Below are 24,434 nucleotides of genomic sequence, written 5' to 3' on the forward strand. Positions count from 1 at the left end.
GGAAAGCAGGGGCTGTCCAGCTTTTCTATGTGTATCCCCAATGCTTAGCACGATGTTTGGTACACAGTAAGCTCTTAATAAATTCATTCACCATTCCATCCACCCCCATCTATTCATTTATTCACCCATCCATCCATCCACCATCCATCCATCCACCATCCATCCATCCATCCATCCACCGTCCATCCATACATTTATTTACTCATCCACCCATCATCCACCCACCCACCCATCCATCCACTCCATTCATTCATTCATTCATTCATTCCTTAGCTATCCATCCATCCATCAGCTATCGTTCCTTTAAGAAGGGAATCGGGGTGCATTTCCCTCCAAAGTCCCCCATTGCCCTGTCAGTGATCTGACCTGTTGATCTGGGTAGGGGGGTGGGGAGATGGAGACAGACAGCAGACTATACCCTCCTTCATCCCCCCGCGGAGCCACCCCGGTAGGGGTACCACTGAGCCCCCAAGTCAGGCGTCCGGGTTCCAGAGGTACAGGAGTGGGGCAGGGGGGCCCCAGAGTTAGGCCTTCGTCCTAGGACTTCAGGGGAGCCCCAAGTTGGGGCTCCAGGTCCTGAGACTGCTGGGGAGGGGATGCTGCCGCGTCCAATGCCAGACCCCCGCCACTGCGGAGGGTCGGTCTGTCGCCCTCCCCTCGCCTGCCAACGCTCTGCCCAGGCCAGAGCAGCCCCTCCCCCCAAGGACAGCGCGGGCGGGGGAGGGGTGGTCACTGCGGCAGGAGCTGGCGGGGGCGGGGCCAGCGCGGACAGCCCCGCAGGGAAGGGGGGGCAGAGCCCCCGCCCCGCCCCCCGCGCGCTCCCGCGAGCGCGTTGCCATGGTGGCGCAGCGTCGTTAGCCCTAGGTCCTCTGGCGAGCAGTGCTGGAGGCAGCGGAGGGCTGGCTGACGGCCGGCCGGCCTGGGGTCAGCACGGCGCGGAGCCCAGATCAGCGGCCAATCTCACCCACCCCGCCGCCACCCCCGGCACGGTCTCCCTCCACGCCACCAGGAGCACCATCCTCGGGCAGCCTTGGGGCCGCGGGGAAGGAGGCCGCTGAGCCCCGGGACCCTGCCTTAGGGCGGCCCCCGCCTCGAGCCCTTGGCCCCAGGGGCAGCACGCCGAGCCCGCCGCCGCTCCATCCGTCCCAGCGCCGCAATGGACGGCGAGCTGGCCGAGTCGCTGCAGCCACCGCTGTACGGGGGCCGGGGAGAGGAAGACGAGGAGGAGGTCGAGCTGGACTTCTATGACTTCGAGCCGCTGCCGGCCCTGCTGGAGGACGAGGTGAGGCCCCGAACAGGGGAGGCCCAGGACGCGCCTGGGGCTCCTGGCGGTCCGGGAGGGGTTGCCCTGAGATGGGCCCCCTGTCCTTCCTGGGAGGGTCCCAGCCCCGCCGCGACCCCCTGGGGAAAGAAGAAGAGAGGAGGGTAGGTGCCCGCTCCAATCACTCGACATTTCTTTAGCACCCACTGAGTTTCAGACACCAGGATTTAGGGATACCCCCAATTCGAAACATCCTTCTCCTTCCGCCCCTTCCCCCTCTTCCTCTGCCTCTCCCCCCCCCCCCCCCCCCCCCCCCAGGAATCCTTCCTGCAGCCTCGAACTCTGGAAGATGGTGGGGAATGGCATGTCTCAGGGTTCCGGCCAATTCCGGGGGGCAGATTGGGCCACCCACATCCACCCCATGAGGACCAGGAGGATTGCTGGAGCCCCTTATATCCTGTTCCCTGCCCCCCACCCCCAGCTGAGGCTGCTAAGGCTGGACCAGAACCAGGACCTCCAAGAGGCTGCTGCCTCGCTCCCCTAGGCTCAACCAGAGACTTAGGCCCCAGAACCTTCTGAGTTTTAAAGAGCAGAGGGGATCCTTTCAGCCCCCCCCCTCCGGGGGGAGACCTGGGGTTTCTGGGCCCCCAAAGGTGAGGCCTCCCTTCAGGACAGTGAGACTAAGCCTCTCTCCAGCCTCCTTCAGACCTTAAGTATATCATCTCAGTTAATGAACAATGACCCCCAGGTCAGTAGGTCCTGGTTATGAGGAGTGTGGCCATGCATAGTGGGGCCCAGCCTTGCTGAGCCATGGGGATCCTATCAGATCAGCCTCAGCCTGAGAGCCACAACTGGATCATTGGTGCCCCCCACCTCACCTCTCCAGTCCCTCCCTCCCCTAAGACTTGTCTGCTTCTGGAGGACTCAGGTATCCTGGCTTCCTTATTCTGTCTGTATTGGTCTGAGGCTGTTTCCTCTTCTGTGAACTGAGGGGAGGTGGACCAGGTGGTCCCTAAGACCTCTTCCAGCTTAACCCCCCAGGAGGGCCACATGCCCAGGCCCACACCTCTTTGCAGAGAGCTCTGGCTCATGAGGGACCCCTGGAGCCCATAGAGAAAATACTGGTCCTCATTACTTAGCAGTCTGTCTCTATGAAGGCTTGTTGACTTTGGAGGAGGGCTGGCACTCTGCACCAGGCTTACATAAGACCCGGCTGCTCTGGCCAGGGTACCAGGTATTCAGAGACAGGCTCCTTAGCTCAGCCTCGGGGCTAATTCCATTTGTGGAGTCTCTCCCCAGGCTATCCTTGTCTCCAATCCCATAGACCCTTTTCAGAGGAGGGAGTGCCCACTTAGCCCTTCTCACACAGACTCCCTCCTGCCTAGGACTTTGCCAATGTTTGCCTGGGATCTCCTAAGAGAGAGGCCCCAAGAATGAGAGAAAGAAAATACAGGCTGAAAAGAAAATATGATTATCAACTGGAGGGGATGCCTGGAGTCTACCGGACTGATTTGGCTACTCTGACCACTGAGGCCATGCACAGGCCTGGCAGAATCTCTGCCCTGATCCACCATGGGACCTAAATTGAGCCTGATGTGATGCTGCTTGGGGGAGGGGAAGAAACCTTTTTAAGCACCTGGAATCTAGAAGCCCAGAGTGGGTTCTTGAAACAGGAGTGCACAAAGTATAAGGCTTTGGCTGAGGACTGGTCAATGTCAGTATTCAAAAAGAACAGGTGCTTTCCTTGGGGTTACCAGGTGTGCCAGCCCCACACAGAAGAGTGAATGAGCCTTCCTGGCCTGCTCCAAGATCCCAGAAACTGAACACAAACACCATCACTTACCAAGTTTGGACAAGACATTGTTTAAGAAAAATTGAGTCTGTGAAAAGAGAGGGCTCTCACATCCCATGTGGAAGGCAGGCAAGAGGACTTAGTCTCTGGGGCTCCTGATGGACCCGAAGCCCAAGCTGAGCACTTGTTTCAGGCCTCAAAAGCCCAGCCGTTCCTAGAAACTTTCTCTTTTCAGTAAGATGGGGGAGTGTCTGGTGGGCCAGAAGCCTCCCTCCCTTTCTTTCATCCCACAACAGACCTCTCAGAGAAGTTGGGCTGAGTTTCCAGCACCCCTGGGGTCAAGGATGAAGATCTACTTGGCAGATCCCCCTTTAATAGGCCACCTCCAAAAGCTGGAACCCCCCGAGATACTGTTCATGCTGAAGAGAATGGGTCACTGGGATCTGCTTAAGATGAGCTGAGAGCTGTTCATCTCATCAGGGCCTGGATCACACAACTCCAGCAGCAGTCTGTCTGTCTGTCCAGGGGCTTGGTCCTGCTGCCTTGATGGGGATCATGATTTGGCAGGTTCTTACTTGGGACCATGAAGCCTGACTTGGCCATGTCACCAGACCTCTGGGAAAAGATAGGGGGTCCCAGGCCCCAGCTTTTTCTCACTTCCCTCCTAGAGCCCCTGCTCTGGCCCTGGCCTTTTTAAGATTTGATTCAGTATCACTATTAGTAAAGTACAGTGACAGAGTACCTTAGGTTTGCCCTGATACACCACTGGGAGGCAGCTTCCAGCAGCCAGAGAGGCTGGGTATGTGGGTGTTTGGGGCCCAGAGCAGAGCAGATAAAGAGTCTCTACCTTTGTAACATGTCCCTATTGCACCCCGTTCTCTTCTCTGACACCACCCTGCCCTGGTCAGGTCCTCATTGTCTCTCAACTGGACCATGGCAATAGCATCTGGGCGGGGCGGAGGAGGATATCAGCCTGCCAGCCTCCACTCCATCCTCCACTCAGCAGGTGTCAGTGAAGGTCTGACTGTGTCACACATACACCACCTCCCCCACCTACTCAATAAACTCTAGGATCACATGCAAAATCCTGTTTGGCTTTTAAAGTCATCCTAACTTCCTCACCCCCCATCAATCAGTAATTAAATATTAAGCTCCTAGTATGTGCCAGGCACTGGGGAAAGCTCTGGGAATACTAAAAGAGTCCAAAGACAGTCCCTGCCCTCCAGGAGCATTACTATAATGGGAGTGACAACAAGCAAAGATGTACCAAGAGGATTCTGGTAGCTATTATCTGTTCATGTCCAGGACTCTCCCTTCCTTCCTCAGTGACTCTCCATTCCAAACTGTTCTCTGTCCTGTTGTCTATAGTAGGTCTGATGTGTCCATGTCTCAACTCCATGACCCCTATGATTCCCTAATGCTCAGTGTATTGTGCCCAGTCTGGCCTCTCCCCATCTTCCTCCACCTCCCTCCCAGCAATTCCTCCATTCAGAGGCTCTGGTTGCACATGATGTACTGTCTTCTTCCTCATTGCTGCCTTATGGTTTAATTCCAGCCTTCCCTTCTGTTTATTTCCCATTTATCTTGTATAGAGCTTGTTTATGCCTTCCCCTGCATTAGACCGTGAGCTCCCCAAGGGCAGAGACTGTCCTTTGCCTCTTTTTTTATCCCCAGTGCTCAGCACATAGGAGGCACTTGCCGCTATTGAGTTGTTTCATTTCTGTCCGACTCACTGTGACTCCATTAGGAGTTTTCTTGGCAAAGATCCTGGAGTGGTTTGCCATTTCCTTCTCTAGCTTGTTGGACAGATGAGGAAACAGGAGAACAGGGTGAAGTGACTTGCCCAGGGTCACACAACTATTAAGTTCTGAGATCAGATTAGAACTCAGGAAAATGAGTGTTCCTGCCTCCAGGCCCAGTGGTCTATCCACTGCACCACCTGGCTGCCTATGAAGGGGAAAAACCTGAAAACCAAAAGAATCTCTTTATCTTGTTTGGGTCATTACCTCCCCCACGGCCAAAGTGGTTTGGGCTCGACTCACCAAAGGGCTCCTCAAGCAGCCTCTTCTTTGTCCAACTTTGAAAGGAATTCTTGGTGCAACAAGGGTCCCCACCTTTTCCTTTAAGAAAGGATTAAAAAGTTAGAGGAGAGGCTTCTTGGCTTCCTTGCTCCTGGGGAACTCTGAGTCAATGGGGTGGGACTGGAAGGAACTTATAGTGACCATTGTTTTAAATGCTGTATTTGAAGGTCTGATCTTTTCCTTGTTGAGGATTCTATAAACATCACCTCAGATTGTCTTTAGTTGGAGAGACCCATGGGAGGGCATTGGGGGAACCCCGCCAGTTTGGCCATCTCTCCTCATAACTGGAAATGCTGAGATATTAGGATGTTAAATTAAAGAAAGTTGTTTTTGGTAGATGTGCCTAGAATGTAGAGAACGGTGTTGCTGTTTTATCGCTGACCCCTCCTGCTTGGTTTTCCTACCTCTTGTCCATCCCTCACACAGCTGTCAGAGTGCTCTTCCTAGAGCACACCTCTGCTCATGTCATTCTCCTGCTCCATAAACTCCAGTGGCTCCCTCTTGTTTTTAGGATCAAACATAGACTCTTGTATTTGCATGTAAAGCCCTTCCCAGGCTGCAGCTAGCCTTTCTTAGCCATTGCTCTCCTCTCCATACTCTTTGGTCCAACCAATGAGGCCTTCTGCCTCTTTCTCCCATGTATCGCTGTATCCCTTTGCCCCCATGCTTAGGATGTACCCCATTTGCACTCACGTCCACTTCTTAGGATCTCTCATTCCTGTCAAGATTTAATTTCAACAGCACCTCTCCCAGGAAGCCTTTCCAGATCCCTCTTTCTGCTAGTGACTGCTGTCTCCCTTTACTTTGTATATGTTTTGTATACTCTGCTATGTATGTGTATGCTGTCATTTCCCTGGTGGAATGGGCAGAGAAGGGCCATGAAGGCAGCAGAAGCAGGCACTGTGGAGCGCTTGGAGCTTGGTTAGACATTGAAGGTCATCCATGTATCCCTGGCCATGGTCAGTCATTCTGACTATTGTCCTGCCACTGGACTTCAATGACTCAGGAAGACAGAGTGAGGCTGACAACTCTGTGCCTCATTTCAATCCCATTCACACTCAAGTCAAGATGTCTCTTGTGATGTCATTGGTCGCCTTTGAAAACGAAGGACAAACAGCAGCAACGTTGTCTCTCCCATAGGATATGTGTTTATCTTAGGATTTCCCACACCTCCATAGCTTCATGAATGCCTGTCTGACAGAACTCTCACCTTTCCACACTGTTGGTATGGCCCAATGATGCTCTAACCCTTGGATATCTTTGTTGGACTCTGACCTTGTCATCTGCAGATTTGATAAGGACCTGGTTTCCACAGTGGAGGGGGTGCTTGCCTTGGAGTAGAGGAAGACCTGAATTCCAGTCCCACAGCAGACCCTGCCAGGTGTTAGGCGTTGGGCAAGCTGTTTCACTTCTCTTTGCCTCAGTTTCCTCATGTGGAAAATGAGGGAGTTGGAGTAAATGGCATTTATGATCCCTCCCATTTAACTATAATTTTATGCTACCTTTGTCTAAGTCATCAATAAAGAGCCCAGAGGCTGGGGGCCAGGCCCAGAATCCTCAGACACTTACTAGATGTCTCCTTATTCCTTCCAAGTAAACATCAAACCATTCACAAAGGTTAATTAACTGCGATTTTGGCCAACTTCTGTTAACTACTCTTTGGTTTGGGCCATTCTACCCTTCCTGGATCCACCATCATTTGGCCCTAACCTCCATCATTTCCATAAGACTAACTTGAGGAACTTCCCTGAAATCTAGGTAAGCTCTATTTACCTCATTCTCAGGCCCTTCCAGGTTAGTTGTTCTGCCACAGAGGGAGCCCGGGTTTATCTGGCATTTCTTCCTAATGAAGCTATACTATCTCTTTGTGATTACTACTTCTTTTTCTAGAGTTTCACTAACCACCCCTTTAATACTATATTCCAGAATTTTGTCAAAAATCCAAGTCAGTTTTACTGGCTTTACTGGTTTGTAGGCTTCTATCTCCTGTCCTCATTCCCTCCCTCTTCATGATGACTTGGTGACGTTTGATAGTGGCTCAGCAGTCCCATCCTTTCGGTTTTCTCATGTTGTAATTCATCCGGGCCCTGTGACCAGATGTCATCCAGAAGTTGGTTGTTCCTCCTAAGTCTGCAGCTGAGCATGTGAAAGGCATTTTTCCTGTCCACCTTCTGTAGCAGAAGTAAATAATAGTCTGCACCTTGGCCTGCTGTGGCCTTGGTTCCCTTCTATGGGACCCACCCACTGGGACTCGCTGGTCACTGTGTTGCTGCAGGAGCAGGAGAGAATGAAGGCACAAGCTTCCCTCTGCTGCTGGTCTATATTGTATTTCAAAGAATGATCTGAACTTCATTCTTAGGATTCTCAATGACACTGTTCCTATATTGATCATGTAATCTCATTAGAATTCAAGGATATAATGAGATAAAGTACTTTTTTGTGGCAATTCCTTGGTTTTTCCCAGAGGACTAGTTCTGAGTGAAGGGCAAAATCTTTGATCTCCAGAGGCAAAAGAATTTGCTAGAATTAGTCTTAGGGTCTTGTTTTTACTGGATTGCCTGTGCCCCCATTTGTTTCCACATCCCACGAGGTAATTTTTGAATTCCTGTCTTGACAGGAGAATGTGTCACTTGCTGACATCCTGTCCCTGCGCGACAGCTGCCTCACGGAGCAAGACATTTGGGCAGTGTGCTTGGAATGCAGCCGTTCCTTGAGGAGCATCGCCCATTCTGCCATCTTCCAGACACTGTGCATCACCCCAGACACGCTGGCCTTTAACACCAATGGCAATGTGTGCTTCATGGAACAGCTCAGCGGTGAGTGCCAGAACCCCCCAGAACCCAGGACCAGCTGACTATGAGTGCCCAAAGATGGGCCAGGACTTGGCATATCCTGTGAGGGTGAGGGGTCTGTTTGTAATTCCACAGAAGTGCATCATTTCTTAATGAATGGAATTAAATTTAGAACCCAGTTAGTTTGAGAAATAGGTCCACTTAGTCACCATAATTATGTCCCAACAAATGTTTACAAGAGAGCAAACTCATTTACTGGATTTGCTGAAATTGTTGTGCTGGGAAAGTGAAATTCCAAACTTGCTTTGTGCTTGGCTGGGGGATCCTTGACCCTGAACCTTTGGGGACAAGTGCTGCCCTTCATTGGCCATAGGAACATACATTCTGCTGGTGCTGGAGTCCACACCCCAAAGCCAAGCAGAGCCAGATTCAAGTCTTTCTTCAGATAGTTCCTGGCTTCTCATGTCAGTTTCCACTGATTCTCACGACTCAATGAATGGAAGTCAAGTTTTCCATTCAAAGAAAAGCTCTGCTCCCAGTAGCCTCCACATCCAATGGAAATCTGCTGCTGGGCCAACTGACATTACTGTGATCCCGTTTCTCCTCACCTCCAAGAGCACAAACTTTGAGAATTTGAGGACCAGAGGGCCTGGTGAGACACAGATAGGGCAGGCATCCTGGTTGAGAACAAGCTCAGAGCAGGGTAAGCACCAAGCTCAGCTGAGGCTAGATGCATTAGAAGATGTAGAAGAAAGGGATCTCTAAGCACAGAATTAATTCTTCAGTGGAATGAGTCAGTCCTCCATGTAACATTGGACCTCCTGAGACCTCAGGAGAAACTCTATCTATCCTGGGGGCACCAATCCCCACTCAGGCTGCTGCTGCTCGCTGCTCAAGTGGAGAAGGGGATTAGCAATGGGGTTTGGGTTCACTGGAGGGTAGGGTATGAGGTTCTTTATTTCTCCTTCTCTCTTCCTTCCCCAGATGATCCTGAAGGTGCCTTCGTTCCACCAGAGTTTGACATAACAGGGAACACATTTGAGGTACGTACCCGCTGGTGTTAGTGCCAGATGCCTCCATTCTCTTCCCTGATGTGCCATGAATGCCTTGGAAGAGCTTTGTCCAAGGGAAGCCTCCCCTGACCTGCTCTGCCCTCGGCTGAGTTTCTCCGGTTCATCCTGCTCTATCTCATTTGTCCCTGGTTGTTTGCCTGTTGACTCTCTCATTGGACAGCAAGCTCCTTGAATGGCTTTGGCCTTTCTCCGTATCCCTGGCACACAGCATAGTGTCTAGCACATAGTGGGTCCTTAAGAAGAGCTTATTTTCTTTCTTCCTTCCTCTTCTCTCCCTGCTCCGTGGCTCCCAGGAGTGAATCGGCAGCCAGCTTCAGAGATGGGCTGGCTCTTGTAAACTCTGCCTTCTCTCCTTAGAGGACCCCAGGAGCATTAAGCCTTTCTACTTGTGTTTGGGCAGGGCAGGGCATGGGCAGGGAGGGGAAGGGAGGAGAGGGAAGAGAAGAGGAAGAAAGGGGAGGGGAGGAAAGGGAAGGGAAGGAAAAAAAGGAAGGGGATGTCTAATTAACTAATCAACTGAAACATTTATAAATAAGTTGAAAAACTTAACTAATAAGCTGATAACCCCTAGTTTGGGAGTGAGAAAACTGCATAAGAGGCTATGGATATGCTATGTTGATTGAAAACACCCCCTTCCATTGAGTCCTACCCAGCGTCCCTGGGCTGTTGAGGCACAAGAAGGTCACTGATGGCAAGGATCTTGGTGACAGTGTAGACTGGGGAACTTCAGGCCAAGAGACAAGATGGATGGCTGGAAAGTAGAAGTCTATGTGGAATGTGCAGCCAAGTTACTGGAACCATGCTCGAGGTGCTGATCAGCAAGCAACCCCCATCACTCCATAGGTATCAGGAGAATGGTATGTGCCATTAAAAAACAGAGGAGACCTTTAGTGGTGAAAATCAAGGAGAAAACCAAGCTGGAGGGGGATGTACTGGGGGGGAGGAGGGCAGGGGGACTAGAGGAGGGAAATATGACCCAGAAGAGAAGTAGCTGAGGCCCCCAGGAGCCTAGGAACAAGTATGGTGTGCACTGTGTCCTGCAGGGAGTGAGGCCAGGGCTCCACAAATGTTGTTAGGTGTGGTGGGGTCCAAGGAAAAGAAGGCAAGGGCTGGTACATAAGGAGGACCAAAGCCCAGAGGGAGACATGCCATCTTACCAGGGTACAGATCCAGGAGGCAACAGAGAGCCATGGCAGACTTGTCAAATGGAGTGACAGCTTCCTCCAGCTGGTGTGGACCCAAATGGGCCAAGGCTCTTCCTCCTCAAGGAAGCCACACTGCTCCGGCCCCTTGAAGAGAAAGGGATTCTGTCTCCTGCAAAGATGAGGGATGAAAAGTCCCATAAGTAGAACAGCATAAAGACCAGGTTTGGAGGACCATGGTAGCTGATGAGGGTCAGCTGACATCCAGGAGGCCTGGCAGCCACTTTGCTCAGGGCTTCAGAGATCAAACAGAGGAATTGATATTGTATGTCAGAGACAGTAAGGAGCTCTTGAAGCTTCTTGAGCCAGGAAATGACAGGGTCAGGTATCAGCAAGTCTTTTGTTAAGTGCCTACCCTGTGCCAGGCACAAGGGCAGGGGTGGGGTGTGGGGGGAGAAGCCCCTCACTGTTGTAAGGAGATTGTGTTCCAATGGTGGAAGCCTAGAGGGAAACTACAAGGTGGAGTGAGGAAGGAGAGAGCTTCATCCAAGGTGGGAAGCCAGTGCAGAGGCAGGGGAATTGATTGTGAACTCCCTGAGGACTAAGCCTACTTTCTGCTCCTTCCTGTATCATGCCATAGGGCCTAGCACACTGTAGACACTTGATAAATGTTATCGATTGTAGACTGGAGATGAAGTGTAGTGTGGAATGAGTTGCTCACAGACCAGTCTGGTTGGACTGGGGATGCAAACACAAGGCCTGGGTGGAGTGCATGGAGGGGAAAGTGATATGAAAGACTACAGAGATGGGAAGGGTCCAGACTACTTAGAGCCTTGAATGTCAGCAGACTTTTCATTCTAGTCTGGAGGCAATAAGGAGCCTCTGAGGTTTATTGAGCAGGAGTGACCCAGTCAGGTCCACACTTTGGGGAAATCATTTTGGCATCTGAGTGGAAGCTGGATTGAAGAGAGAAGAGACCTGAGGCAGAGGAATGCTTGGAAGACCTTTGCCATAGTCTAAGTAAGATATGATGAGGACTTGATGACTGTGGGTAGAAAGGAGGGAACACACACACACACACACACACACACACACACACACACACGTGTAAGTGTATCGCCAAGGCAATATTCACAGCACTGATGGTAACTATGAATGTGCCAGCATAGTTCTCAATTGCCAAGTATAAAAGACTCTCAGACTCTCCATGTAGAAGGCAGAAGAAAAACATTTATTTATACACCAGAAAGTCAAATCCCAGAACCAGAAAGCAAAATCCATCATGGTGACCAAGAAGTTAATAACCATGATCACAGCAGGGGGCAAACTCATTCTCAAACCTCTCCTCCCTCAGCTAGGGCCTTCTCACTATCAACTGTCACAATATGTCAGTTGCCTGAGTTCTATCCCCTCTGACCTGACCCCATTCACTCACTACCTCCTGGTTCTGCTCCTATTCCGCCTGTTCAGCAAACTCCTCCCACCATATGTGACTTAGGCTTCCAGGTGATTTAAGCAGATCATATGGGCCTATTAATTAATGAGAAAGATCTTTCCATTTGAATTACTACTACAGTGGCATGGTGTGCAGGTAGGAAGAAAATGTCATCAGATTGGAGAATATGGGGTAAGTGAGAAGAGCAGTAGGTGATGCCAAGGTCAGGAGCCAGCAGGCTGGAGAGATGGTAATAGCCTCACTCACCACTGGATATCAAGCTGGCCTGAAGACCCTGTTTTCAAAGAGTGTAGATAGAGACTCATCCCTGGGCTGGAAGCTGAGGTGATGGGAGCCTTAGAAATGTATGTTCGTGTTCAGTTTTGAGAAATCTGATTTCTGAATATGCTTTCCTTTCTTGCATCCTTAGCACTTAGCATAGTTCCTGGCACATAGTAGGTGCTTTAAGATGCTTGTTGACTGACTGATTGACCTCAGAGCAACCATATCCACTTTGCTTCTGGATATCAAAAGCCACCTTGTAAAGAGCTGAACTCTTTACAGAGCCAGGGACACTTGTGGGGTTTCTTCAATGACTGACTTGATCCTGAATTTACTAATGCTACCAAGTTCAACCTTATTCCTTATACATAATTGAGACTCAAAGCCAAAAAAAAGATCTTGAGTCTTACCAAGATCTCAACCTCAAAATTAGAGGGGATTGTTATGGTTCTGGTGGAGGCAGGAATGTTACAGACAGGGTGACATTTCCCTCTGGACTAAGCAAAAATAACTTGAACATTTTCGTTTAGAGAATAAATCCCTTCATTTGGTGGCATTATTGTTGGCAGCTGTTGCTGAAATAAATCTGGTTATTTCTGAAATGGATATATTTACGTTATTCAAAAAAGATTTCTCCATGTGCACTTTTGGCATAAATATAGTATAGAGAGAGAGAGAGACTCCATTTAAGCATTTTGAGAGTTTGTGATGTAGCGTTTCTCATCATTTCCTGGAAGTGATTGTTTTTCTTTTCTTTCTTTTTTAAATTCTACTTTATTTTGATTTCCAAATTCTTTCCATCTCACTTCCCATTGAGAAAGCAATAAAAAAGGCATCACAGATATCTAATCAAGCAAAACAAATTCCTATATTAGCCATGTCAAGAGAGCAATAAAGAAATGATGCCTCAGTTTGCATGCTGAGTCCACTAGCTCTCCACCTGGAGGCGGATGGCAAGTTTCATCATTAGTCCTTTGGAATTCTGGTTGGGTTGTGAGCTGATCAGACTTCCCAAATCTTCAAAGTTGTTTGTCTTTTACAATAGTCATATTCTTGTATAAATTGTTCTCTTACTTCTTATCATTTCAATTTGCTTTGATTCATAAAAGTTTTCCCAGGTTTCAACAAAACTTCCTTTCTAACAAAACTTATTTCTTATAACACCTTAATATAACAACACCTTCAATACCACAACTTGTTCGGTCATTCCCCAACTAATGGACATCCACTCAATTTCCAATTCTTTGCCACCACAAAACAAGCTGCTATCAATACTTTTGTACATATGGCTCCTTTTCCTCTTTCTTTGATCTTTTTGGGTACAGACCTAGTTGTGGCATCCCTGGGTTAGAAAGTAAGCATAATTTAATAACTGGAGGGGGGGTAAGTTCCAAATTTCCTTCCAGAATGGTTTGACCAATTCACAGCTCCATCAGCATTACATTAAAGTACTTGTTTCCCCACATACCCTCTAGCATTTGTCACTTTCCTTTTTTGTCAGTTTAGCCAATATGATGGATATCACAGAGGTTTAATATGCATTTCTCTAGCTATTAATGATTTAGAGCAGTTTTTATATGGCTCATTATAGCTTGGATTTGTTCTTCTGAAAACTGCCTATTCATATCTTTTAACCCCTTGTTACCTGGAGAATGGCTCTTATTCTTATACATTTTAATTAGTTACTGACATATTAGGGGAAAAAAACATTTATCAGAGAAACTTGCTACCAATATTTTCTCCAATTTCCTGCTTCTTTTCCAATTGTAGCTGCATTAGTCTTCTTTTTCAACTTTTAATTTTATGTCATCAAAGGTATCTGTTTCCTCCTCTGTGAACATCTTTCTTGTTTGATCATGAACTCTTTCTGTATCTATAGATGTGACAGGTGATTTCTTCCATGCTCCTTTAATTTGCTTGTGATGCCTGCATTTATGTATAAATCATGTACCTGTTAAGAACTTGACTTGCTGAAGTGTCAGGTACTGGTCTACATGTAATTTCTGCCACACTGCTTCCCAGTTCTACCAACCAGTTTTGGGGAATAGTGAGTTTTGGGATCTTTGAGTTTATCAGACACAGGGCCGCTGTGCTCTTCAGTGTCTGTGTATTGTGTACCTAATCTATTCTACTGATTAACCTCCTTGTTTCTAACTCAGTACAGATTGTTTTGGTGATTATGGCTCTTGAGCACAGTTTGAGATCTGGTACTGGCAGACCTACTTCCTTCCCACTTTTTTTCATTAACTCCTTTAATATTCTTGACCATTTGTTCCTGGACATGAATCTTATTATTATTTTTTATAATTTCTCTAATCATGCTTAGTTCTCCATTACACAGTTCTCTCTCAACCCTGCATCACTCTCAACATGGCAGGTGGCCAGGCTATATGGGGAATTCTTCTGATGGTGGGAATCAGGCTGCTTGTTGACATCAGTGTTTGAAGGCAAGATTGGTGGGGAGGGGGTAGCCACTTTTTCTGTAGCCCTCAAAATCATCCTATTTGGGAGAGATGCCAGGGCAGAGTCAGAGGCACTGAGCTGTTGTCTGCTATCGAGGTCATTTTCACTATCCAATGAGTCAAGATTTGTGAGGCATTTGTTGGATGGCTGTTTTATGGTTCTCATGGTTTTTGGAGTACTGCTGGTGGTTATTTCAGGGAAAGCACTTGTTCCCTTTCCACTGGTACCTGTATTCCTCTGGGTACATGGGAGTGAAATATCCTAAAAGAATTGCTTCTGTCTGATTCTAGCTTTGTCTACTTTTTCCCTCTGGGCCTCAGGTTCCTCATCTTTCCCATAAAGGTCACCCTCTAAGATCACCTTCAGCTCTATAGGGCTGGAATAGATTTTAGGAAAGTAACTTTTGGTTTTGGTGGAGATAGAGGAGAAGAGGAAAAAATACAAAAATTTCTACAGGCCAAAGGTCCTTTCTAGAGGTGTTCTGTGTCCATGCGAAGCTTGCTAATGAGGATACAGCAGCAACTAGGCTCATCATATGGACTGTTTCAAAAAGCATAAAAACATTACAAACAAACTTCTTTTCATGACACTAAAGATAGCCCAGTAGCTTCTCAAAACTCACCTTGTGAAAAGGAGAAAACATGAACAGCCCTGGGACAGATACCTCCTAGGTCTCAATTGGTATATTGAGCTCTGTCATGTTTGGCATCCTTGAAGCCAGAACTCTGAGGGAGCAGACCTTATGTTTAGTGGACAGGTGGCCTGGTTAATGTAAATATGTACAAGGCTGCCTAATAGTTCTGACTTCATCTTGGGGATTTGGAGGATTTTGTCACATTATAGCAAATGCTTAAAATCCTCCTCAGTGACTCCTCAGGTTGGAGGGATCTTTCTTGCTGCTTCTAGAACTTCCTCCTTACCAAGTTCCTGCTGAAAATGGGATCGTTGATGGATTCCAGGTAGTGGCAGAGGGCTGGCAGGCAAATAGGTTTAATAGATTGGTGAGCAGCAACTTCCCTGACCTCAGATTCTTCAACATGTAAAATGAAAGGGTTGGACTGGATGACCCTGAGGAAACCCTGAGGTTTCCAGCCCTAAGTCTTAGGTTCTGTAATCCCATACCTGAGGCTGCCCATGGAAGCCACACAAAACTGCAGGACAAGACACCACAGAGAGCACCATCATCCATCAAGCATGAAATGCAGCCTCAAGAAAGGAGACATCACCATAGAGAGCAAGCAGCATCAGGGAGCTTCTGGGGGAGGTACCTTGGAGAGCAACCTCACCCATTAAACATGCAATAGAGGGAGGCAGCACCATGGAGAGCAACCTCACCAGGTAGGTCACAGTGGAGATCAGCATCATGGGAACCTGGAGATTTAGAAGCAGAAGAGGAGTCGACACCATGGAGAGCAACAGCATGGGGTTTCTGGAGAAGGCACCATGGAAAGCATCCTCACCAGTTAGGAAAGCATCCTCATCAAGGAGGCGGAACCATGGAGAGCAACCTCACCAGGTAGGTGCAGGAGAGGAGGCACCATGGAGAGCAAGTTCAGCCATAAACTTGAGACAGAGGAGGCAGCACCATGGAGAGCAGTATCATGGAGCTTCTGGGGGTGGCACCATGGAGAACAATGTCTGGCTCTGCTTGAAAGAAGCAGCTCTGAGCTGAGGGAAGGGCCCTGTTTGGAATGAAGACAAACTTACCTATTCTGGGAATCTCTATAGAATCTAAACTGTAGAGCTAGGAGAGACCTCAGAGCCCACCTAATCCAACACACCCCTTCTCTTCCATTTTATGGATGAGAAAATTGAGAATCATTGAAGGTTAGGTAAATTGAGAGATCCCATAGGTTATAAGTAGCGTAGCCAATATTTGAACTCAGGTCCTGAGACTCCTCAAACACTGCTCTTTCTTCTGCAGCACATTGAGAGGGAGTGGAGAAAAGGAAATAAGTAGGTATTAAGCTCCTACTATGTGCCAGGCACTGTGATGAGCACTTTTTACAGACATTATCTCATTTGGTCTTTGAGAAAATGTTCCATATTGGAAGGTCTGTTTTTCAGAATTTCTTTTTATTTGAGATTTTTTCCCTGTCTTCAATCCTTTAGTAAATCTCCCTTTTAATTTCTCAATGGTGCCTGCAGGACAGCTGGTGCTCAGGAGCCAGAGCACTGGGAAGCCCCCTCCTCTCCCCAGGGAATTCCCCTGTTCTGAGCACTCTTCACATGTGTCTGGATCCCTGGGACTGGAATGAATGACTGGAAGGGAGGGCAGGTCTGAGGCTTCTTTGCACTTCTCATTCCTGCCAGCCTTGGACAGACCCATTCTGCCACATTCTGTCCCAGTCTTTCATATTTTTCCCAGTAATTCTCTGTGCAGGGACGGCTGGTCTGTGTGGACTGGGTCAGCCCATGACAAAACTGCCCTACTGTGGATGGCCTGGTCAGATCAGGATAAATATGACTGAGGCAGACTTGATCCTGGCCCTATTGTGATGGCCTGAGCTGTTCATCTTGTGTGTTGGCACAGCAAGGATTTGAGAGAAGGACGCTGCCTTCAGTGTGTTGTTTAGAAAGAAATCCAGGTATTAGTGGCTTGGGGCATTGTTAGGCAAAAGTCAACAATGTGAGTGAAGCCAGAGGAGCTGCTTATTGTCCCCACTGGATCAAATTAATCAGTCAACGTTTGTTAAGTGCCCACCAAGTGCCAGACACCATTCTCAGAACTGCATCAAATATTGCTCAGTATTTCTACTATATGTGTGGGGCATCTCTGTTGGTCTTCCAGCTGCTGCTGCCTTCTGCTAACTCTGTGGTTGAGGTGCCACCTACCCACTGACGTGCATAAACCCAAATTAAAAAAGGAAAATCAGGCACTGGGCCCTGAAAGCACTGTCTGCTCTGTTTGGGAGAGAAGTGAGAGTGATCTCTTTCTTCCCTGGAAACTAAAAAACCTTGGCCTGCAGTGCCTGCCTGTGGGCCACTGGACTTGCCAGTTCCACACCACATCTTGAATGCCTATCCCATTACTTACTACCCTGGCTACCTGTCATTGAGGCCCTACATGGCTAATTGTAGTTTCACTCCCATCACTCGCTTTTCTCCAGCCCATCCCCCATACAGCTGCCAAAAGTAGGTCTGCCCACATCACTCCCTCCCTCATGAAGCCCTGTGGTTCCCTATTACCTCTAAGAGTGAATATGTTTGCCATGGAAAACCCTTGATAGTCTGGCCTTTTCACACAGTATATATGACATGCCATCTGCCACAACTGTACCTTTGCCTGGGCACTAAATCCTACAATGCCTGAAATTCCCTCCCTTCTCATCTCTCCCTCTTAGAATGCAAGAATCCTTCAAGCACTCAACTCATGTCAGCTCCTAGACAAAACCTAGCCTAACCTTCCCCTTGGCTGACCCAGATGTCACTTCCATGGACATGATTTTGGTTTCCTTTTACATATATGTGTGTATGTGTGTGTTTAGTTTACAACATTCAGTTCCACAAGCTTTTGAGTTTTAAGTTTTCTCTCCCTCCTTCCCCTCTCCTGTCCCCAAGACACCATAAAATCTGATATAGGCTCTACATATACATTCATATTAAACATATTTTCACATTAGTCATGTTGTTAAGAGGAATAAAACCAATGGAATGAACCACAAGAAAGAAGAAACAAAACAAAAAATAGAGAGAGCAAATATTCTGCATTCAGACTCTGTAATTCTTTCTCTGGATGTGGATGGCATTTTCCATCATGAGTCTTTTGGAGCTGTCTTAGAACCTTGCATTGCTGAGAAGAGCCAAGTCTCTAAGTTAGTCATCATACAATGTGACTGTAATTGTGTGCAATGTTCTCCTGGTTCTGTTCCCCTCACTCAGCATCAGTTCATATAAATTCAGGTTTTTCTGAAGTTCGTCTGCTCATTTCTTATAGCATGGTAGTATTCCATTACATTCATATACCACAACTTGTTCAGCCATTCCCCAGTTGATGGGCATACCTTCAATTTCCAATTCTTTGCCACCACAAAAAACCAAGAGCCACTATAAATATTTTTGTCAATGTGGATCCTTTTCCCATTTGTATGATCTCTTTGGGATACAGCCCCAGAAGTGGTATTTCTGAATCAAAGGGTATGTACATGTATATAGCCCTTTGGTTATAATTCCAAATTACTATCCAAAATGGTTGGCTCAGATTGCAACTCCACCAGCAATGCATTAGTGTTCCAATCTTCCCACATCTTCTCCAGCATTTATAATTTTCCTATTTTGTCATGTTAGCCAATCTGACAGGTGTGATGTGGTACCTCAGAATTGTTTTGATTTGCATTTCTCTAATCAATAGTGATTTAGAGCATTTTATCCTATGACTACAAATTTGGTTTTCTTTTGTGAACATTTATACATACACGTGTCTCCCCCAATAGAATGGAAGATCCTTGAGAAAAGGAAACATATTGCTTTGGTTTTTGGGTCCTCAGCACCTGGCCTATAGTAAGCACTTATTAAATTCTCATTGCATTAATATGCTGTCCTCTTTCCTACCCTTTAATGCCATACTCAGTTGTGAAAGGCCTGGGCTGTTCACCATCCTAGAGGCACATGAAGCTTGGATGGTGTCCATCATTCATTCAAAAGTGAACTCTGCCTGCACATTGGAGCTGGTGAAAGGAACTGAAAATACATTTCAAGGCTAAAAGCCCAATTCTAAAGACAGATCTTTAGTATTCTCATCCCCTTTTAAAATCAAAGGAAAGCTGTGGACCCCTCTTCTAACACCCTTCCCCCAAGTGTGATAAGAGCCTCAGACACAGCCCTCTCAGCCCCTCGTTGCTACAGTGTCTGAGCCATCAGGCTCCACTCCAGGAGATGGCAAAGGAGAAAATAATGGATGACTTACAATGAGCTGTCAACTAGTCCAGTGGTAAGAAGGTCGATCCTGCTCCTTGGTGACATTGCTATTCTTGAATTCATTCAGCCTCTTTGTCTCCACTTCCCCACTCCCTACTTCCTGAAGAGAGAGTTCCTGCAGAGGCAGAAGGCTCCGGGTATAATCTGGCACAGGTACCTGACAGGGAGGGTCTCTCCTTTGCACAGAATAATGTCTTCCCTCACCCTTCCCTACACTGTTGACCCACAAAAAAAAACAAAGGGAGAAGCAGGTAGAATAAAGATATAAAGCATAATGAAGAAAATGTATTTGTGCCCAAAATCAGAGGCTCCCACAATGCAGTGCACCCTTCATAAAACTGCTTGCTCTGAGATTGGGTACCATCTTGCCAGATGGTTGATCTGGCACATGTCCCACTGCAGCATGGCAACCAGTCTTCCCACATCAACACATACATCTATTGAGAGGATATCGTGGGTAAGGCCCTGGCAAAGCCCTGGCTGATTCTCTATCACCCTCTCTCTCAGTATAATTTACCAGGAAAATTGAACACAACATTTATGGCACCTTCTTCTCTCCAAATCCTCAAAATATCACCCCCCATTCTCATATCCTTTGTTCCCATCCCTGAGGGAAATGGGGCCCTTCTTGTCAATACTAAACCCTCTGCTGACCCCCAAAACCCATCCCCTTGTCTCCTCCAAGATCTGGCTCCCTTGACCACCTTCCCCTTTAATCTTCAGTCCCTCCTTAGCCATGGGCTTCTCCCTGGTGCATGTTCCCCACCATTTTAAAAAACCCTCCACTTGACCCTGCCATCCCCTCAAACTTTTATCCTCTATCCTTTTCACAAACTCCTAGAAAAAAGTGGTCTACCCAACTGTCTCCATGTTCCTATCTCTCATTCACTTCTCCACCTTTTCCAGTCTGACTTACTATTCCACCGCTCTACTGAAACGTCTCATCAAAATCTCCTTAATAAAACTTCCATTGAGAAATCTCTTCAGGCAATCTTCTTCAGCTATTTGTACCATTTGACACTATTGTGCAGGCTGTGTGGACAGACTGTCAGGGCAGCACAGAGCCCCTCCAGGCTGAGAGGCCCTCGGGAATGTGGCAAACAGGAGGTGGGGGTAAGATTTGGAGCCCTGGGCATCTGGGCTGCTGAAGCCCAGAGGATGCTCAGCTGGGATCTTGTCATGTTAGGCCATGCCTGGTGAGGGTTGGCCTCTCCCCCTAGGCTGACAGCAAATGGAAAGTCTTCTGCAGCAGGCTCTGCTGGGACAGTGGTCTATGGCTCATTGTTATCATGGGTCTGGTGGGCCTCTTGGAAAACTCTTGTTTTTCCAAAATGTTTCTATTCTTGAGAGGCACCAGGGGCCCATTTTTACCTTTGAAGAACAGCAGTAGACTTACTTACATCCCACTGAATGAGACTGTTTGCCTTTTCTGCAGGCTCACATCTATTCTCTGGGGGCTACCCTGAAAGCTGCCATCGAATATGTGATTGAACCCGAGCTAGAGCCAAAATTCTGTAAGGACCTGGAGGCCCTCCTGGACCAGATGCAGGAGGAAAGTCCTGGCAGCAGGCCTGATATTGAGGTGAGCCAGAGAAGGTGTGGCTGATTGGGTTCCCTATCGATGGAGGAGTATATATCTGCCCAAGGAGTCGGTCAGCAAGCATATATAGGGGTGCTTGCTTTGTGCCAAGTACTGGACTAAGCCCTGAGTGTACCAAAATAGGCAAGTCCCTGCCCTCAAGATGCTCCCTTTCTAATGGGTGGGGAGACATAACACTGAAAGGGGGTAGGGGGTGGGTGGAGGAGGGAGGGAGAAAGGTACCTGCCAGGTCATTAGTTCAGAGCATAAAAAATAGCTGGCCCAAGCCCTTCCATAATGGAGGGCCACTCATAGGAAACCCACTCATGGGAAAAGAGAGGCAGGGGAGGGGGAGCAGGCATCTAGGTCACTGTGGAAGTCCAGGGGATGAGGTGTGGCTAGTCTGGCCCCTTCCCCAAAATAGAGATTCAAAGGAAAACTCACCAATGGGAGCAGAGCCCACAGGGCTGGAGGGAAGAGGTCCCTGAGGCATGGTGGGGACAAATCTCAGTGTGAGAGGCAATGGGGCACTTTTGCAGTGACTGTCAATGGGCATGGCTCTGGGTCAACTCCACCTTTCTCCCTAGGGATGTAGCCCTGGAGCCATACCAGATCTGGGTGTGTGGTGCTCCCAGGTGTTCCCAGTAGAAAGAGACCCATTTGTCCTGACTGCCAGCTCTGTGGAATGTCCATTTGTAAAGGCCCCGGGTGGGCCTGTGCACAGACCTGGATGTGGACCTGGACCTGGGTGTATGGATGGTGATGCGCCTCCCTCTGATCCCAATGAAAATGGTTCATTTCTGGCCAGAAGGGCTCCCTGAGCCCCTCAGGGCCTGTCATCTCAGCTTGTGGAGGCCCCTTCTTGCGCTTCTGCTCTTCTCCCTTGGCAGGTGGTCACTTGTCAGCCCTGTTGGTCTTAGAGTCTCCATGATATGAATGTGCTTCAGTTTATTTCACCGTTGCCCTGTTGGTGGATGCTTAGGTTGCTTCCAGGTTTTTTGCTATTCCCCATAAAGCTGCTATGAAAATCTGGGAGCAGGTAGCCCTTTTTTATAACCTTTTCAGGGTATATTCCCAACAGTGGAATGACTGGGTCAAATGATATGATGATTTTAAAACTGTCACTGAGTATTGCCAGATTACAAAAAAAAAAATCAAATTCTCTTGTCAGTGGAAGAGTGTGTCTGCTTTCCCTCAATTCTATCTCTCATTGTTTCTAATTATTTGCACAAATTTAATGGGGATCAAGTGGTCCAGCAGCATCTCTGTCATCATTAGTGAAGTTGAACAATAACATTGAATGGTTGTGAACAATTTGTGTTTCTTCTTTTGAAAATGGTCCGTTCATATCCTTTGACCATTTCTATCCATTGTGGGCTGGGAATTACCACTGTTGGCATGCACTGATCGGTCATGAACAATGGACCAGATGGCGTCCAAAGCCTATGTTCTATGCCCAATGCCCATTAGTCCTTCTCATGCTAGTGAGTTATGACCCATGTTCCCTTCTTGGAAGTCTTGCCTGAGTCTCTGGAGTGATAAAAAGCATAGGATATATTAGCCTCAGACTCTGCAGCCCCACATCCCCCATCAGCAGGGTTGGATGTTTGGGAGCTCTTGTCACATGGTTCATCCAAGCATGTTTCCTGGGTTAGTCACTGAAACTCAACCTTCATCTCAAACCTGATGCAATATTGACACAAGAAAGGGGCTTGTGGAAAATGATTTCCTTCCTCATGCTCACACAATTAGAGTGACATCATGAGGATGTCCCTCTGATGAAGCAGGGGCTTACTTGCCAGTGTCCCATTGACATCTGAGAATGGTTGCCCTTTCATAGGCTCCATTCCTCTCCCCATAATGGACTTGCTTCAGGTCAGACTGAGACAATATAAGTCTTGGGGCCTTGGATGAGCAAGAATTCTGCATTAGCACTGCTGAAAATCAGAAGGGTGTCAAGAGGGGATTAAAGACCCTTGTTCTAGCCACACAGACCCAGGTTTGACCTGTCCTTGAACCAACCTCTAAGAGTTCTTCCCAGGAGCTGTTGGCATGCAGTGGACAAAATAGCTTTCATAAGGGTGAGACCCCTGGTATGGATGGTCCGTCCATTGCTGTGATTCTTATCAGCAAAAGCATTCTTATTGTGTGACAGGAAAGGCAAGCCAGGAGACGTTTCTTTTGTCTCTGCCTTGTGTCTAGAGCATCATTGCCTTGTGTGAAGGCAAAGTGCAGGCGGCCTCCTCCTGTGAGATCTGTCGGGACCTGTCTGCAGTCGGGAGAAGGGTCCTTTCCATCGAATCCTTTGGGACTTTTCAAGGTAAAAAAACAATAACCCAGATACCTGTTTGAAAAAGAGCTGCCATTTGTGAGCTAGGGAAAGCAGGAGCGTGCTGGGAAACTAAGAAGTGAGTCTCACATGGCAGCTGTGAGGGCTCTGGAGTTGGATCGGTGCTTTTCCCTGGAGATGCATCCTTGTTCCTTGGGAGTACAGGGAGAAAAACCCAGATGAGCATTCCTGGAGCAGCAGGGGCTCGCAGGGAGGTCAGTACGAGGCCGCTTGATGCAAGCTTCTGGACGTCAGCTCTGGCATCACTACCTTTGTCCTCTGGCCTGAAAAGAGGGGCCTTGCAGACCCTGTAGCTGGGGCAGAAAGTGGACAGAGCCCAGAATTCCACTTACGTCCCTGCCAGGCCCTGAGTGGGTGACCTTGAGCAAGTCATTGAATGCAGCCATCCAGGCTGCCTCCTTTCCCTCATCTGTGTGTCTTCTGGATCCAAGCTCCTCCAGGAAAGGGGAAGCACAGAAGCCATCACTGGCAACATATAGTCATGGAGCTCCTTTGTCCAAGGCTCCTTTCCCATTTGTTCTGACTCCCTCTTTTCCTTCCTGCTCCAAGATTCTTTTCACTGCAGAGCCTTCTTGGCACGGTCACTACCTGCAGAAGGCCTCCCTCTTCCTTCCCCAGCAGATTGCCCCACCATTCTCCCCACCCTTTTTGGTCCTCCCTTGCTCATTGCCTACCATCATACCCAGCTCCTGCATAGCCTTAAAAACTCACTGAAGTGGTCCAAGAGGAACATGGGAAAGGAAGCTCCCAGCATTCGTCCTCTAGGCCCTTTGCAAAGCCCTGGATATGGGGAGAATCCTATAGGAGAAGGGGTAGCCCCAGCCATCCTAGCAAGCTCTCCCCAGGGGAGAAGCTCAGGGAGGACTTGGGTGGGAGGTCCAAACTCCCAGAGCACTGGAGGCTCAGGTCATGCACCTCTGGGTTTCTCAATCTCTGATGTAGTCGTGCCTAAGAGGAAGGAAGAATTCAGAAGGGGTTGTTGGGGAGCACATGACATGAAGCCCTCAGGAGTCCCATAGCCCAATATCTCAAGCTGGTCTCAGAATAGCACTGAACACTGGACACAGCCCCGCTCCCTGCCCTGCCCCAGAAAGCCATGTTCCTGCATCTGCCTTGCTGTTCCCTGAAGGATTTGATGTAGCTTTCTCAGCTCTTCCCAGAGCTATCCATTTACTTACCAGCAAGAGAAAAGTTGGTGCCCTCACTGGGGGCCATTCCCTGACTAGGGTGATAGTGAGGACCCAGGAGGAACTCTTTGGGTAAGAGG

The 24,434-nt window shown here is 48.2% G+C and overlaps 1 protein-coding gene across 6 annotated transcripts in view; it reads left to right on the forward strand.

Moving 5' to 3' along the window:
• The first annotated feature begins 640 nt into the window (after window positions 1-640).
• Window positions 641-24,434, forward strand: part of KNDC1 (kinase non-catalytic C-lobe domain containing 1) — an 85,089-nt gene continuing 61,295 nt past the window's right edge. Inside the window, exons 1-5 of one of the 6 annotated variants that reach the window (XR_011971727.1) lie at window positions 641-1,282; window positions 7,752-7,950; window positions 8,911-8,969; window positions 20,674-20,820; window positions 23,020-23,137. Coding sequence is in view for 5 of the 6 variants with exons in the window: in XM_072629139.1 (XP_072485240.1) it covers window positions 1,157-1,282; window positions 7,752-7,950; window positions 8,911-8,969; window positions 20,674-20,820; window positions 23,020-23,137 (649 nt within the window). In the remaining variant the exon portion in view is untranslated. Of the gene's footprint in view, window positions 1,283-7,751; window positions 7,951-8,910; window positions 8,970-14,205; window positions 15,838-20,673; window positions 20,821-23,019; window positions 23,138-24,434 lie in introns of those variants that run through there. The other 5 variants (XM_072629139.1, XM_072629138.1, XM_072629140.1 and 2 more) reach the window with 5 other exon arrangements.

This window comes from Notamacropus eugenii, chromosome 1, assembly GCF_028372415.1.
Source record: "Notamacropus eugenii isolate mMacEug1 chromosome 1, mMacEug1.pri_v2, whole genome shotgun sequence".
Lineage (NCBI taxonomy): Eukaryota > Metazoa > Chordata > Mammalia > Diprotodontia > Macropodidae > Notamacropus > Notamacropus eugenii.